This window comes from Callithrix jacchus, chromosome 11 (genome assembly GCF_049354715.1).
Source record: "Callithrix jacchus isolate 240 chromosome 11, calJac240_pri, whole genome shotgun sequence".
Classification (NCBI taxonomy): Eukaryota; Metazoa; Chordata; class Mammalia; order Primates; family Cebidae; genus Callithrix; species Callithrix jacchus.
In genome coordinates this window covers 47,587,749-47,606,359 of record NC_133512.1, presented here as the reverse complement: position 1 = coordinate 47,606,359, position 18,611 = coordinate 47,587,749, and the positions used below count along the sequence as shown (strand labels likewise).

General features: G+C 36.2%; 1 protein-coding gene across 20 annotated transcripts in view; it reads left to right on the top strand.

Annotated features, from left to right (window-relative positions):
* Positions 1-18,611, top strand: part of PHF14 (PHD finger protein 14) — a 247,910-nt gene that overhangs the window by 58,756 nt on the left and 170,543 nt on the right. For all 20 annotated transcript variants that reach the window (XM_035253747.3, XM_078342675.1, XM_078342674.1 and 17 more), the window contains 2 exons: positions 5,809-5,968; positions 16,073-16,184. In XM_035253747.3, coding sequence (XP_035109638.1) covers positions 5,809-5,968; positions 16,073-16,184 — 272 coding nt within the window. The remainder of the gene's footprint in view (positions 1-5,808; positions 5,969-16,072; positions 16,185-18,611) is intronic.

Sequence of the window (18,611 nt, the reverse complement as noted above, 5' to 3'; positions counted from 1 at the left end):
TGCACTATTGTGAACTGCACATGTGAGGGATCTAAGTTTCATACTTCTTAATGAGAATCTGATGCCTGATGATCTGAGGTAGAACAGTTTCATCTAAAACCATTTCCCTGTTCCATCTGTGGAAAAAATGTTTTCTGTGATACTAGTCCTTGGTGCCAAAAAGGTTGGGGATCACTGCTTTAGGATATATTTCTGACATGTATCATGCATGTTGTAAGTACTTTATTTCTCTTATTACTGATTTTAAAATCTTTTTTATTGATAAATTTCATAGTCATAGGTCTATGACAATAATAGTGATATATTAAGTACAGAAAAAGTGTTTTAAGTTTTTAAAAGGCAACATTTATATACCTGTTTTATAAATACTGAAATATAATTAGGGTAGATATAATTAAACACATACTGCAGATGAAGTAACTAAGCTTTAGAGATTTGGTGTGTTCAAAGTTACATAGCTAGAAGGTGGAAGACTGAAAATGCACTGGCTCTTGTGTGAAAAGCTGAATTTCCACTGGTTTGAATTGTCCATACCTTTGGACAACTCAAAACAATTGTGAGCACATACTGTTTTTTTTTCTTAATTATGATTTGTGTACATTGCATATGTTAGTAAAAAAGATCAATCCTAATTAAATAGCCATTGAAATGTGTCTTCTATAATACCCATTGGAAATACATTGAGCACTTATGAAATGAGTTTTTCTTTTTGAGACAGAGTCTTCCTCCGTTGTCAGACGCCAGGCTTGGAGTGCAGTGGCGCGATCTTGGCTCACTGCAACCTCCACCTCCCGGGTTCAAGCAATTCTGCCTCAGCATCCCGAGTAGCTGGGACTACAGGCATGCGCCACCATGCCTAGCTAATTTTTGTATTTTTAGTGGAGACAGGTTTCACCATTTTGGCCAGGATGGTCTCGATCTGTCGACCTCGTGATCCGCCCTCCTTGGCCTCCCAAAGTGCTGTGATTACAGGTATGAGCCATTGCGCCTGGCCATGAAATGAGTTTTATATGTTTATACCTTGTTTATTTTGTTTATCTATCTGAAAAAGAAAATATATTTCCCCATATTCATGTTTAATATGGAAGAAAGAAAGATTTTAGAACATATTTAGTCATCAATTAAAATGAATTGAAGCAGATATACAGTGCTAGAACTTTGGTCTAGAGCTCAGTAAACCCAATGGGTATGACAGAGAAATATGGGATAAGTGACAGTTAAAAGTGGCAAGTAAAGAACTCTATAACGGTAATGACACAGTATGGATCATTTTTTAGGGATAGTGAAGCTGAAGAAGAAATACCCACTTGCTGGTTGTTGTTTGAGCTTGCACACCAATCTTCCAGATTACAAAGGAAGAATTTCCTGGGAATGGGTCTCAGAAATCTTTCCTAAGCCTACTTGTAGGAGGTTTAAAACTCTGTGCACATGTGCACATTTGCCACGTGTGTGTGGAATACTCTTTAAAAATATAATTGAAAATTGTCTTTATTCTAAAAATGTGAACTGTAAATTTATAAATAAATTGGATAGCTCCTTAAGGGCTTTATTCTCTTGGTAATTGCCTACTTGTGTGAAGGCAGATTTTATCTAGTTTGAATTTGTTTCAAAGGAACATTGTTTTGTAAAGAAAATATATTTTTTTCCAGTGTGGTATTGCATAGCACATTGAGAAAATAGATTGATGATATATATTGTTTCATTTTATGATTTTTCTTTTATTGGAAATAAAACTGCTCCCAAGAAGAAAATTGTATTTCCTTTTAATTTTGTGATAGTGCATTTAAACTAATGTATATCTTGACAAGGTGATGAAGATGATTGACAACCACAATTTAATAACACTAAAGAAATTAATGAGTTTTGATTCCTTTGCTTATCTTGTGTGCTATGGTCTAGATCCTTTTTTTGTTGAGATGAAGTCTTACTCTGTCACCCAGCCTGGAGTGCAGTTGTGATCTTGGCTCACTGCAACCTCTGCCTCCCAGGTTCAAGCAATTCTCCTGCCTTAGCCTCCTGAGTAACTGGGATTACAGATGTGTACCACCACATCTGGGAAATTTTTGTATTTTTAGTAGAGACGGGGTTTCATCATGTTAGTCAGACTGGTCTCGAACTCTTGACCTTGTGATCCGCCTGCCTCTGCCTCCCAAAGGGCTGGGATTAAAGGCGTGAACCACTGTGCCCAGCCATGTTTAGTTCCTTTTAAGTCTTTTCTTTGATGTTTTATATGACTTTCAGACTGTGTGTGTATATATATGATATAAATAATTATGTATTAAAGAATATTAAAATATTAATTACATAAAATTAAGTTATAACTTAATATTAACTATAATTAGCATAACTATTAATATGGTATATATAAAATAAATCTATATATTATATATATATACATGCACATGCATAATCTGAAAATACATGCATACTTTTTAGAGATGAGATTTTGCTCTGTTGCACAGGCTGATTCACTGCACTCTCCACATCTCAGGCTCAAGCAATTATCCCACCCTAGCCTCTCTAGCAGCTTAGACTATGATGTGTGCCAGCGTACTTGGCTAAACTCTTTTTTGTATTTTTTGTAGAGACAGGGTGTCACTATGTTGCCTAGGTTGGTCTCAAATTCCTGGGCTCAAGTAATCATCCTGCCTCAGCCTCCCAAAGTGTTGGGATTGCAGGCATGAACCACAAGGCCTAGTTGACTTTCAGATTATATTAAAATTCACTGTTATAAAAACTTTGAATAGCATAAGGATAGCAAACAGTTGCTTGAAGCAGCTTGTGTAAGTCATAGTTGCAAACCAACATTTTAGGTTTTTTTTTTTTTGCTTACTATTTTTTTTTTTTTTTTGAGACAGAGTCTCACTGTGTCACCCAGGCTGGAGTGCAATGGCACAATCTTGGCTCACTGCAACCTCCACCTCCTAGGTTCAAGCACTTTTCTTACCTCATCCTCCTGAGTAGCTGGGATTACAGGCACGTGCCTCCACACCCAGCTAATTTTTGTATTTTTAGTAGAGATGGGTTTCAACATCTTGGCCCGGCTGGTCTTGAACTCCTGACCTTGTGATCTATCTGCCTTGGCCTCCCAAAGTGCTGGGATTACTGGCATGAGCCACTGTGCCTGGCCTTTTTGCTTACTATTAGGCTATTTTAACTATGATCTATATTAAGTCAATAGTATATGAATAAAATACTTAAATGGAACTGTTCACATGTAATGACATCTAGGTAATTAACGTTGATGATTTAAAATTATTTACTAATTGTATATGGCTGTTTTTCTTTCTCGGGTGATTTGTTTAACTCAGTATTTATTCATTCAATTATTTATGTACTGTAGTTATTTATTTATTTTAGTTTTGAGATGGTTTTGAGAGGTCACGTTCCAATTTAGCATCCTAGTTGTCTGGTTAGTGTTTACCAGTTCAAATAATCATGTGATCTTACAATGGTTTTATATATATATATATAAACTTACTTGTGAATATGTATATGTGGTGAAGTCTTTTAGTCATCATTAGTGATATATGTTTCTCAGCATGGCTTATTTAATGTAATCAGTTTCCTGGGGGTTACTTTGTTGGGTGCCCCTCAGAATTTGATACCAAGACCTACCCTCTTAGAATAAACCTGGTCAAAATTATGTTGGGATGATTGTTATTTTATCTTTAGAAATGACCCGTCTTGAGATGTGTCTTAGAAGACTGGAGAAATGGCCAGACCTAAAGGTGATACATTAAGACTAGAATTAAGTTATGGTGTATTCATTATTATATATGCTTTCAATTGTTTCTTTGAAGGATGTTTTACATAAGGGCAGTGCTTACTTTTTAAAGGAAGGGAAATTTGATAATGAGAAGTTAGTGCGTGTCCATCGCTGTTTGGGAAAAAGAAATCTATTTAGGAGTCATGACTATCATCAGTAGAGAAATGTTCTTTATTGTTGGGTATTGTCAGTAAGTAGTTCAGCATGGTTTTTTATAGTCTGAATGAAATACTCTCAGAACTTTTCAATTTCCATTGATCAGATTCGATGTTTATTATGCTTTGTTGGTAGTAATACAAACTTGTAGGCATCTTGATGCTGAGAAAGAGTTATTTATGATTATGAATGTGACATTGCTTACTAACAGATTTTGTTGGTTTCTCAGGTACTGACGGCCTTATCAATGCTGAGTTTGTAGGCAAAATTGAGTTTTAGGGAATTTTAATGATCAAAACCTGATTTACCAAGATATTGTCAGTGAAGTCCTGCCTGAATTTCTTACTGCAGCTTTGATAAATAATCCACTCTTTTAAATTCAAAATCAAGGAAAATATTTCAACTTAAGAAGAATTTTAGGTGGATCTGAAAGCCTAAATAGTAACTTTAAATATACGTTATTCCTCAATATACCTAGGGGATTGGTTCCAGGACCCCTGCAGATACCAAAATTAGCACATATTCAAGTCCCACAGTCGGATGTGGGAAACTTGCGAATATGAAAACTTGGTGCTTCATATATCTGAGTTTTGTATCCCATAGCTGTATTTTCACTCTGTGTTGCATTGAAAGAAATCCGCATGTAAGTGCATCTGACTCGTTCAAACCTGTGTCCCATTGTCAGCTGTAACTTTTAATTCCAGACATGTATATAAGGAAACTTTGCCTTTGATAATTGGAGTGCAGTTGAATTGAAGTATGACATGTCCTACTCTAAAATGTAAAGAACAGTGCCAAGTTATCTTGTTTGTTTTAAGGATTTTTATTACATTAGCTGCCTAAATAGAATGACAAAATCCTCCCAGAATATTGAGTTTTGTGAATAAGAAGAGGAAAAGGATAATGACCGATTATTTTTGTTCATTTCAGTAATCAACAAATTTTCACAGAAGACAGAATAATTTAAAATTTTTAAACAGATTAGATACATCATATAGTTAGAGATTGGCTTAGCTGTGCCTGGAACTCAGTCTAATGTTACTCTGAACTTTTCAAACTGTTCTATAGCTTTAGGTGTGTAACTTTGCCTTTACAGTTGTATTATACCTGTTTGTGTAATCTGCCACCTCTAAAATTAGATCAGAGACTTTTTTGTTTGTATGTTGTTTTGCATGAGTTTGGTCTTTTATATATATATATTTTAGTACCTGGTACAAAGGGAGCTCAATAAGTATTTACCAATCAATAATTAATCTGAATTCTTTAATGACAGCTTGTATTTTTTATATTTTTTATTTTTAATTGTTTATGAAATGGAGTTTCACTCTTGTCACCCAGGCAGGAGTGCAATGGCATGATCTTGGCTCACTGGAACCTCTGCCTCCTAGGTTCAACCTGTTCTCCTGCCTCAGCCTCTTGAGTAGCTGGTGTTACAGGCACCTGCCACCATGCTTTGCTAATTTTTGTGTTTTTAGTAGAAATGAGGTTTCACCTGTTGGCCAGGCTGGTCTCTAACTCCTGACCTCAGGTGATCCACCTACCTCAGCCTCCCAAAGTGCTGGAAATACAGGCATGAGCCACCGTGCCCCGCCCATTTTTTATTTTTTAAGTTAAAAATGTATTAAGTGTTTTCCTACCGTTAATGCTTTTGCAGTAGGACTAAAACTATTTTTAAAATGTCATGTGTCATTATATATACTACATTAGGTGAAAAAGGATATAAAATAAGTTTATTTCTGTATTTTAATACATTTCTTATAAATCACTGGTTTTTCAGATCTTTTTCCTCATCTCTTCCCTTTGGTATTGTTTTTCTTTTGTGATTTTATGTGACATTAACAAAATAAACAAAATTTAATTATATTGTTTTTCTCTGTTTTTAGGTTGTTACGGAGTTGATGGAGAGAGTGACTCTATTATGAGTTCAGCTTCTGAAAACTCCACTGAACCTTGGTTTTGTGATGCCTGTAAATGTGGTGTTTCTCCTAGCTGTGAACTATGTCCTAACCAGGATGGAATTTTCAAGGAGACAGATGCTGGAAGGTTGATGTCCTAATTATGTTGGTTCATGTGTTTGCTTTATAATGTGTTTGCTTTTGACTACTTTGTTCTTCTGTTTATGATACTTCGGGTTTCACACATTCATTTGATTGCTTCTTTGTATCTTCTTGGCATAGACTAAATGACCAGTGGGATACAGATGGAGAAGGACGAGAGGAAAGACCAGTTATCGAGTACCTGCATTGGCTTTTATATCCATAATCTTATTTAATCTTAATAATTGACCCTATGATGAGGCAGGTGGTAAAGTTTCCTGTTTTATAGGCGTAATACCAAGGGCTCAGATTATTTAAATAACTTACTAGTTTAAGAGCACAAACTGGTGAATGGTCAATTTTGAACCTAGGTCTGTGTGACTTTTTATCAAGAGATAGAACTTAATAAGGTGATTTAAAAAGGAGAAATTTAGTGCAAAGAATTATTAAGATATGATAAAAGAGTCGCTATAAGGTATTAAAAAACTCTAAAGGGTGCTCTGGGGTGGAGGGAGATTATCCAAGGAATGACAAAATTGGAAGGATGACCTCTTACCCTAGGTAGGGTTCAGGCTTTGTTGGAGAAACTATAGTTAAACCCTACTGGATGGAGAGAAGTATGCAGGTTATAGCCTAAGCCACATTTTGTCTTCAGTTTGTGGCAAGTAGGTGACTGGTATAGTCTGCAGGGAGAACTGGGGCACTGGTTTGAAACCTGGGGAGTATGCTATCTGCACTTAGAGGGCCAGGGAAAACTGATACTCAGTTTGAGCCAGGGCTGTATGGTCCCTGAGGGACTATGTATATGGTTGGACAGAGCACAGGAGGATGTACTCTACCAATCCCTGCCGAAAAGCCCCCTCCCTTCTACATGACTCTACCACTGAGTTTATAGTTCCCTCTACCATTGAGTTTAGTGTCATACTCACTATAAGAAGAAATGCTGAATAAATTCTGTCCATTATTGCAAAGTAGATATGGAAGCATGCATGAGAGGCAATTAAATTGATAAGTGGCACAAAGACCTGTGTTCTTTTTAATACATCCACACTCATGTTTGTTAACACATTTGAGCAGTTGTCATCATAATTGTGTTGACATCTTTCATATTTATTTATTTATTTATTATTACAGGAGATTACCATCTAGGGTTGGTGACTAAAATTAAGAATGATTTTCAACCTTTTGTATTTTGTGGCGATCACTCTCTGCCTCTTCCTCTCCAGTATAAGATGGGGGATACTTAAATTTTTATTCTGTCACATAAGGATATTTCAGTATTTTATTAAGCATTGTTTATAGTAAAACCAAAAATAACAATAAAGCAACCTATATACATTATCACCATCATTTCCCATATTTTAATATCAAAAAGGTAGGCTATATTATGTCCTAAAATAAAGGATAGACTTTAAAATTTAATAAAATTTACTCTAGTAAAAAATATTTGTCTTATTTTTCTCATTTTCACCTCAATTGGTAGACTGATCCTTGGGAAATGTTGCCATAGAAGATTGCTGGGATAGCATAGAATCTACCATGGAATCTTGGAGAATCCCATGTGTTGTTGTTCAGGACAAATGACTAAAGAATCTTACCTCTCATTCTTTGTCATCTATCCAAAAATAAAATATATAACAAATGATTTGATGTATTGACATGAATCTGTGGTCTATATCTTTGGTGTAGGTATTTAAGTTTGGCCTGACACTGGTCTAGTATTAGGAAGTTTAGTAAGCATTAAAAGTGTGTACTTTCAAGTTGGACTGCCTGTTTTTGGATTCTGGTCTTTTTTTGTTTGTTTTTACTAGCTATAATTTTAGGCAAGTGATATAATTTGATATAATTTTAGGTAACCTTTTTATGCCTCAGTTTCTTTAGCAGTGTTGAGAGGACTAAATGAGATGATTCATGAGAAACAATAGCAGGTTTCTATAACACAATAAGTAGTCAGTAAATGTCTCCTTACTTTTACTCTGCTGTTACAGCTACTACTAGTGCTTTCTTACTACTATTTGCTCTAGGTAATCAGGGAGTATTAGCTGATCCATATATATAGTGTGTGTGTGTGTGTGTGTGTGTGTGTATATATATACATATTTTGATAACTCTTCCAGTCCTGAGAATTGAAATTTTTAGTTATAAATTGTAGTGAATAAGTAAGGCAGCTTTGGAAAGACAGAACTTCCTTTTAGGGAAGAGAATTTATTTTGTTGTTTTTCTTGTTAATAATTTAAAAGTTCTGTTAGAACACTGTCAAGTAGTAGTAGTTACTTCATGCTGTCATAATAGACAAAGCAACTGGCAAAGTTGTTTCTGAATGAAGAAAACCAAGGCCTCTTTACCATTTAGGTTTACTGAGTGATATTTGTTTTGCCTTCTATGACACTCCATAAATAAGACACCTCCTGTGATGGTACAACCTGGCAAAATTCTTTTATGTACTATTTGAACACCTTACTTGTGCTAATGTCTACACTCACCTGTAGGCTGTACTGGGAATTATAGGCCTTGATAATATTTCTAAGAACATAAACTAGTTTGATTCAAGGTATAAAAGGCCAAGAAAATTTGACAAGCCTTTTAGTATGTGAGCTTTAAATGGAAAACAGGAGAAAAGAAAGAATAATGTATATAAAGAATAAATAAGGTTTTGAAGTTCCCTATCATATGAGATCATTTAGACTTTTTCCTTCTTTCTTGTTAGGAGCCGCAAGTTCTATGTAGAAAATGATGTGACTTAATGTAACAAAACCATCAGTATGTTCTTGTCATTAAATTTTTATTTTATATCTTACAGAGAGTAAGACTACTTATTGAGTAGTCTTATAAACTTGACTGTGGGAAATTTTTATGCATGATCTCCTTTTTCATTTTTTTATTTATATTTTTACTCTTTTTGAGTACGTAGTAGATAATATATATTCGTGAGGCACATGAGATGTTTTAATATAGGCATGCAGTGTGAAATAAGCACATCATGGAGAATGGGGTATTCTTGTCTCAAACATTTATCTTTTGAGTTACAAACAATCCAGTTACACTCTTGAAGTTATTTTTAAATGTGCAATTTAGTTATTATCGACTGTAGTCACCCTGTTGTGTTATCAGACAGTTGGTCTTACTCTTTCTATTTTTTGTACTCTACCCTTCTCCCACCTCCCCCCACCATTTCACCCTTCCCCTGCACTAGCCTTCCCAACCTTTAATAACCATTTTTCTACTGTCTGTCTCTATGAGTTCAATTGTTTTGATTTTCAGATCCCACAAATAAGTGAGAACATGTGATGTTTGTCTCACTGTGTCTGGCTTCTTTCACCTCACATAATGATGTCTAGTTCCACCCCATTTGTTGCAAATGACTGGCTGTCATTGTTTTTTATGGATGAATAGTACTCCATTGTGTATATGTACCACATTTTCTTTATCCGATCCATCTGTTGGTGGAAACTTTGGTTGATGCCAAATCCTAGCTATTGTAAACAGTGCTGCAACAAATAGAGAAGTGCAGATATCTCTTCAATATACTGGATTTCTTTTTTTGGGGGTGTATACCCAGCAGTGGGATTGCTGGATTATATGGCAACTTAATTTTTAGGAGCCTCCACACTTTTCTTTATTATGGTTGTACTAATTTACATTTTCTGCAACAGTGTGCAAGGGTTCCCTTTTCTCCACATCCTTGCCAACATTTGTTATTGCGTGTCTTTGGGATATAAGCCCAGTTAAAATGGCTTATATCCAAAAGACAGGCAATAACAAATGTTGGCAAGGATGTGGAGAAAAGGGAATTCTGACATATTATTTCATTGTAGTTTTGATTTGTGTTTCTCTGACGATCAAAGATTTTGAGCTCCTTTTAATGTGCCTGTTTTGCCATATGAGAAATGTCTGTTCAACTCTTTTGTCTATTTTTAATCAGATTATTAGATTTTTTTCCTATAGAGTTGTTTGAGCTCCTTATATGTTCTGGTTATTTATCCCTTGTTAGTTGGGTAATTTGCACATATTTTCTCCCATTCTGTGGGTTTTCTCTTCAGTTGGATGATTGTATCCTTTGTCCATGTTGTTGTGATCCCACTTTTTAAAAAATCTGATATGTTGTCTTTTGTCTGTTTTTGCTTTGGTTGCTTGTGCTTGTGGAGTTTTTCTCAAGAAATGGTGTCCAGAGCACTGTCCTGGAGATTTTCCCCAGTGTTTCCTGTAGTATTTTCGTAGCTTGAGGTCTTACATTTAAGTCTTTAAGCCGTTTTGATTTGATTTTTGTATATGGTGAGAGTTGGGGTGTAGTTTCCTTCTTTTGCCTACAGATACCCAGTTTTACCAGCACCGTTTACTGAAGAGACTGTCTTTTCCCTGATATATGTTCTTGGGACCTTTTTCAAATTAAGTTCACGTAGGTGTGTGGATTTGTTTGTGGATTTGTTTCTGAATTCTCTATTCTGTTCCATTGTTCTATGTATCTGTTTTATGACAGTATCATGCTGTTTTGGTTACTATAGGTATGTGGTATAATTTGAAGTCAGGTAGTTTGATTCTTTTTGCTTAGGATAGCTTTGACTCTTCTGGGTCTTTTGTGGTTCCATATACATTTTAAAATGTTTTTTCTATTTCTGTGAAGAATGTCATTGGTATTTTGATAGAGATTGCATTGAATCTGTAGATTGCTTTTTGTAGTATGGACATTTTAACAATATTGATTCTTCCAGTTAATGAACATGGAATGTTTTTCCATTTTTGGTGCCTTCAATTTCTTTCATCAGTGTTTTATAATTGTTGTTACAATAGCGATCTTTTACTTCTTTAAGTTAATTCATAGGTATTTAATCTTACGTGTGGCTATTGTAAATGGGACTATTTTTAAAATTTCTTTTTCACATTATTCACTGCTGTCATATAGACATTTTTGTATGTTGCTTTTGTCTTCTGCAACTTTACTGAATTTATTGGTTCTAATAGTTTTCTTGTGGAGTCTTTAGTTTTTTCCAAATATAACATTACATCATCTGCAAACAAGAATAATTTGACTTCTTCCTTTCCAATCTGGATGCCCTCTATATCTTTCTGTTGTTTGATTGCTGGAAGACAGGGCTTCCAGTATTGTGTTCAGTAACAGTGATGAGAGTGGGCATCCTTCTTGTCCAGATCTTAGAGGAAAAACTGAAAGTTTTTCCATTCAGTGTGATACAGCTCTGGGTCTATCATATATGGCTTTTATTATGTTGAGGTATGTATTTCTGTCCCCTGTCTTTGGGGGCTTTTATGATGAAGGGATGTTGAATTTTATCAAATGCTTTTTCAGCATCAGTTGAAATGATCATAGGGGTTTTATCCTTCTTTCTGTTGATGTGATGTATCATGTTGATTGACTTGCTTGTGTTGAACCATCCTTGCATCCCAGGGATAAATCCTACTTGGTCATAATGAATGATCTTTCTAATGTATTGTTAAATTTGGTGTGTTAGTATTTTGTTGAGGATTTTTACGTCAATGTTTACCAGAGATTCTGGCCTGTAGTTTTTTTTTTTTTTTTGATGTGTCTTTGTCTGGTTTTGGTATCAGAGTAACACCGGCCTCATAGAAGGTGTCTATTTTTTTGGAGTAGGTTAAGTAAGATTGGTATTAGTTCTTTAAGTGTTTGGTAAAATTCAGCAGTGAAGCCATTAGGTCCCAGGCTTTTCTTTACTGGGAGACTTTATTATATCTCCATTCTCACTACTTGTTATTGGTATATACAGGCTTTGGATTTCTTCATGGTTCAATCAAGTTAGGTTGTATGTGTCTGGGAATTTATCCATTTCTTCTAGATTTTCTACTTTATTGGCATATAGTTGCGCATAGCAGCTGCTTTGAAATGATCCTTTGAAATTCTGCAATATCAGTTATAATGTTTCCTTTTTTATTTCTAATTTCATGTATATCTTCTCTCTTTTTTTCCTCAGCCTGGCTAAAGGTTTGTCAGTTTTATTTACCTTTTCAAAATACCAACATTTTGTTTCATTGATCTTTTGTATATATTTTTTCATTTCAAATTTATTTATTTCTGCTCTGATCATTACTAATTATTTTCTTCTAATTTTGGGTTTGGTTTGCTCTTGCTTTTCTAGTTCTTTAAGATGCATCATTGGATTGCTCATTTGAAATTTTTTATTTTCTTTTTGGACTAGGCACTAACAGCTATAAACTTCCCTCTTTCTACTGCTTTTGCTCTACATCGGTTTTGGTATGTTGTGTTTCCATTATCATTTCTCAAACTCTTCTTATTTATGTCATTTGTTGGGTATTCTCCCAGCTATTGTGAAATGAAATATGGCTCTGAACTAAATTCCTTAATTTCTAAAAACAAGCTTTATGTTGTAATAAAAGGCAGCATCAAAATGTTTATGTCTCAGTTCTTTCTTTTTTTTCCCCTTGAGACAGAGTCTGGCTCTGTTGCCCAGGCTAAAGTGCAGTGGCACGATATTGGCTCACTGCAACCTCTGCCTCCTGGGCTCAAGTGATCCTCAGTGGAGTGATCCTCCCACTGAAGCCTCCCGAGTACTTGGATGTACCACCACACCCAGCTAATGTTTGTATGTTTCTGTAGAGACAAGGTTTTAGCCTGTTGCCTAGGCTGGTCTTGAACTCCTGTGCTCAAGCAGTCCTTCCATCTCACCCTCCCAAAGTGTTAGGACTACAGGCCTGAGCCACTGTACCTGGCCAGTTTTTTCTTTTTCTTTTTCTTGAGATAGGTCTGGCTTTGTTGCCCAGACTGGAGTGCAGTGGCATGATGTTGGCCCATTGTAAACATCCACCTCCTAAGCTCCAGCAATCCTACCTCAGCCTCCCAAGTAGCTGGCACTACAAGGGCCTGCCATGACACCTGGCTAATTTTTGTATTTTTTGTAGAGATGTGGGTTCACCATATTGCCCAGGCTGGTCTTGAACTCCTGAGCTTAAGTGATCCTCCTGCCTCTGCCTCCCAAAGTTCTGGGAGTACAGGCATGAGCTACTGTGCCTGACCAGTTCTTTATTTTTTTCCTTTAAATTTCTAGACTTGGTAAGTCTTAGTTCTGTCCCTTGCTAGCCTTGTTATATTTGGAATCGGTTAATCTTTCTGAAACTAATTCTTCACATGCAAATGAAAAATCTCCCATTCAACAAAAGCTTTTAGGCTTTTGTTTTCCTTGTAGTTAACATTTCTTGAGTGAAGACATTGAGCCACATTCTGCTGTAAGCACTTCACATACATCTTTATAACTACCTTTATGGTGCTCTACCCCTAGCATACACTTAAATTGATTACTGAATGAAAGAATGAAAATAACATACTTGATATGAATTTGTTTTACATGCTGTAAAGGCATTACTGATACAGAGCAGCACTTCAGACTCCAATTTTATTGATTAATATAGTTTTCAGTCTTTTTTTTTTGAGACGGAGTTTCGTTCTTATTACCCAGGCTGGAGTGCAATGGCGCGATCTCGGCTCACCGCAATCTCCGCCTCCTGGGTTCAGGCAATTCTCCTGCCTTAACCTCCTGAGTAGCTGGGATTACAAGCACACGCCACTATGCCCAGATAATTTTTTGTATTTTTAGTAGAGGCAGGGTTTCACCATGTTGACCAGGATGGTCTCGATGTCTTGACCTCGTGATCCACCCGCCTTGGCTTCTCAAAGTGCTGGGATTACAGGCTTGAGCCACTGTGTCTGGCCAGTTTTCAATCTTAAATGAGTCTTTTGAGAAGTATCATTCTGCTTAGTCTGCTTTATTAAAATATATGAATTTAAAATAATCTGTTAATAGTTTGTGCTAGGATGACAGTTCTGACTCTGTTTTCTGGTGGCTTTATGTGGTGCTTGTTTGGTGTTCCTTTCACCAATCCATATCTGTCATAATGCTCCAAGCAAAATCAGTGGTAAGGTAACAAGGAAGATGATTATTATTTTTTAATTTTCAGGTTTTATTAATTGCAAAGTTATTAATTATATGCATCTAAAAAAAATGAACATAAAACTACTTACAAATGGCATTAAAAGGTACCATAATGGTCTCAGCCATGATTTTCATTGACTTTGATAGGTATTGTAATAAGGATTCAAATTGGTATCCTCACATGAGTGGGAGAAATGATATACTTATGTGCCAGTCAAACTGTAATGGCAGTTTAAATATGTAGTACTTGTGTACTGCATTTTAAGAAGGTCAGTATGAAGCAAGCAGCCAGCTGTTAGGTTTATCAAAGATAAACTGCTACAGAGTATAGCGACATTTAATACATCAGTGGAGCATGAAAAAACTGAACAAATTAAATTGAGAAAGCAGCTGCTTGTCGAAGATGTGTATTTTTATATTGAACTCCACAGGATGCATTTGGGAGGTTGGATTAAAACGTTCTATCAAGAAAATCTCAAAACCTTGGCTTTTTCCCCAATAAAAAAGACAATTTTTAAAAAGATTTGGAACTATTTTTCCCAGTTCCTCAACAGAATGATTTTTAGTCTTAGTTCTTTAAAACTCACAATGCACCACAAAACCAGAACCAAATAGCATGGCATAGCCTCTTAAATTGTGATAAAGCAGAATTTGTTGTTAATATAGTCACAGGGTTAATTGAGATTTGCTGTCGCATTTTTATCCTCTTTCTTAAAAAAGTGATAAGATCTACTTTTAAATTTTGAAGTTAGTAATCCCACATTTTGTTTTGTTGTAAGCAAGCTGAAAGGGTACCTAATATATTAAAAATGGCTCAGAGTAGATTTTAAAAAATGAAATTAGAACTCCAATTTTTTTATCAGTGTACTGAAACTGTGAGCATTCTTTACGTCTTATAGCATCATTCAGACTTTAACAAATATTTATATTTGGAGCATATAAATTTTAGTATGTAGGATGTACAATAAACAAATAAGATGAATGAAAATGTGACTTACTTATTCTGTATGTTTTCCCAGAAGTTTTAACCTGGAAAATAAGTTAAAACTGTATACAAAAATTGTTGTAAAATATGTCCTTAAAGATTATCCCAGCAGCTTTTGGAAAAGAGTAACAAGAAAGAGAAATTTTACTTAATTACAGCAGAATGACTTCACAGTTATTAAATTAGGATCCTTAATTCTCAAAGGGCTTAAAATAATGAATGTGACTACCTTTCCTTGCGTATGAAAGTGATGTTTTGTTTCATTTGAATAGTAGTTTTATGTAAATATTTAAGAATAGTAGATGGCCGGGCGCCGTGGCTCACGCCTGTAGTCCCAGCACTTTGGGAGGCCGAAGCGGGTGGATCACGAGGTCAAGAGATCGAGACCATCCTGGTCAACATGGTGAAACCCCGTCTCTACTAAAAATACAAAAAATTAGCTGGGCATGGTGGCGCGTGCCTATAATCCCAGCTACTCAGGAGGCTGAGGCAGGAGAATTGCCTGAGCCCAGGAGTCGGAGATTGCGGTGAACCGAGATTGCACCATTGCACTCCAGCCTGGGTAACAAAAGTGAAACTCCGTCTCAAAAAAAAAAAGAAAAAAGAATAGTAGATAAGTGCAAAGGGCAGTAAGTGAATTTTAAATGAAAGACAATTATAGTTGTTAGCTCTCAGTTTTGGCTAAGCTGCTGGAAAAGTAATTTCAGTCCCTTTTTTGTAACTAAGTGTTATTCTGTAGGGGGTTCATTTTTTTTTTTTCTTTTTTGAGACGGAGTTTTGCTCTTGTTACCCAGGCTGGAGTGCAATGGCGCATTCTCGGCTCACCACAATCTCCGCCTTCTAAGTTCAGGCAATTCTCCTGCCTCAGCCTCCCGAGTAGCTGGGATTACAGGCACAAGCCACCATGCCCAGCTAATCTTTTGTATTTTTAGTAGAGACGGGGTTTCACCATGTTAACCAGGATGGTCTTGATCTGTTGACCTCGTGATCCACCCGCCTCAGCCTCCCAAAGTGCTGGGATTACAGGCGTGAGCCACCGCATCTGGCCCCTCATTTTTTTTAATGATGTGCCTGAGATTAGGAGATTTTAACATTTGATCACAGAATTCTCTCAGTAGTATTTTGAGATGGCATGTGTTTTATATATTTGTTTTTTGTGTGGGAATTTTGTGAAAATATTTGATAGAAAAATCATATATTCTCTCCTTAGATGGGTTCATATTGTTTGTGCCCTGTATGTTCCTGGAGTAGCTTTTGGAGATATTGACAAATTACGACCAGTAACACTAACGGAAATGAACTATTCCAAATATGGTGCCAAGGTAAGACACAGCATTTTTGATTGCTTAAAAGATAAAGTTTGTGCTTGTTAGTTTACATGGCTTTTTATTTGCATTATTGTTGACTGCAGAAATGCTTACTAGGAATTATTCCATTTAGCACTAAATCATTTATTATTGATAGTAGTTTTCCTAGAAAGCCAATAATGTATAAATTCTTCTATACATTCTTAATTTAGAATTATATATGAGGTAAAATGATAATTGGTACTACTACCATTTCCCTGGCACTGTTCACTATGCCTAACATGTAGACCAAAACCGTATTTACAATTAGTCGGATCAAATATAAGCCTAATTTCTGCTTTACTTTTGAAGTGGAATTTGTCAAAATTATGAAAAAGAATGTTAGAAGTGATTTTTGACACTGTTATTGTAATTGTTTTGTGGTGCTGTTAACATTCTCTCTTAAGATGATAAACTTATTTAAGTTATGTGTGTTCTGACTGCTTCACCAACCTAGTTTCTCCCTGACTTGGAGGCCTCTCTGTTCACTGAAACCCAGTGATATTGAAATTTGGCTAATTAGGGATGGGTGCGGTGGCTCACACCTGTTATCCCAGCACTTTTGGAGGCCGAGGGGGGCAGATCACCTGAGGTCAGGAGTTCGAGACCTGCGTAGCCAACATGGTGAAACCCCGTCTCTACTAAAAATACAAAAAATTAACCGAGCATGGTGGTGCCTGCCTGAAATCCCAGCTACTCATGAGGCTGAGGCAGGAGAATAACTTGAACCTGGAAGGCGGAGGTTGCAGTGCACCACAGCACTCTGGCCTGGGCAAGAAAGTAAGACTCCATCTCAAAAAAAAAAAAAGAGAATTTGGCCAATTAATAATTTACAATGGCTTCTTAGTGTTCAAGTTGAAGGAATAGTCATACATTTCTCACTTTAAATTAAAAGCTAGAAATGATTAAGCTTAGTGAGGAAGGCATATCAAAAGCCGAGCTAGGCCAAAAGCTGGGCCTCTTCTGCCAAATACCCAATATGTCAATGCAAAGGAAAAGTTATTGAAGGAAATTAAAAGTGCTGCTCCAGTGAACACATGAATGATAAGAAAGTAAAATAGCCTTGTTGATATGGAGAAAATTTTAGTAGTCTAGATAGATCATAGCAGCCACAACATTCCCTTAAGCTGAAACCTCATCCAGAGCATGGCCTTAACTGTTCAATATTGTGAAGGCTGAGAGAGGTGAGGAAGCTTCACAAGAAAAGTTGGAAGGTAGCAGAGATTGGTTCATGAGGTTTAAGGAAAGAAGCCATCTCTGTAATATAAAAGATGAAGATGGTGTAGCAGGTAGTGATGAGAAGCTGCAGCAAGTTATCCAGAAGATTTAGCTAAGACAAATGATGAAGATTGCTATACTCAGCACAGATTTTCAGTGTAGGTGAAACAGCCTTCTTTTGGAAGAAGATGCCATCTAGGACTTCCATAGCTAGAGAGGAGAAGTCACTTTCTGGCTTTAAAGGGCAGGCTATCTCTCTTCTTTAGGGGCCAGTGCAACTGGTAACTTTAAGTTGAAGCCAGTGCTCCTTTACTATTGTGAAAATATTAGAGCTCTTAAGAATTATGTTAAATCTACTCTGCCTGTGCTCTGTAAATGGAAGAACAAAGCATTGATGACAGCACATCTGTGTACAGCATGGTTTACTGAATATTTTAAGCCCCTTGTTGAGACCTACTGCTCAGGAAAAAAGATTCCTTTCAAAACAGTACTGCTTATTGACAGTGCACCTGGTCACCCCAAGAGCTCTGATGAAGTACAGGGAGATTAATGTGTTTTCATGCCTGCTATTGCGACAGCTACTCTGAAGTCCATAGATCAAGAAGTCATTTAGACTTTAAAGTCTTACTTTTTTAAGAAATACATTTCATAAGACTATAGCTGCCATACATAGTGATTCCTCTGATTGATGTGGGGAAACTAAATTGAAAACCTTCTAGAAAGGACCACTTTTCTAGATGTCATTAAGAATGTTTGTGATTCTCGGGAGGAAGTCAACATAGCCATATGAACAGGAGTTTGGAAGAAGCTGATTGCAGCCCTCACGGATACCTTTGAGGGACTGAAGACTTCAGTGAAGGATGTTACTGCTGATGTGGTAGAAATAGCAAGAGAACTGGAATTAGAAGTGTAGCCAGAGATGACTGGATTGCTGCAATCTTATGATAAAATTTGAACAGATAAGGAGTTACTTCTCATGGATGAACAAAGGAAGTGGTTTCTTGAGTCTACTCCCAGTAAAGATGCTGTGAACATTGTTGAAATTACAGCAAAAGACTTGAAATATTACATAAACTGTATTGATTAAGCAGCAGGAAGGTTTGAGAGGATTGACTCCAATTTTGAAGGAAGTTCAGCCCTTGGTAAAATGCTGTCAAACAGCATCACATGCAACGAAGAAATCTT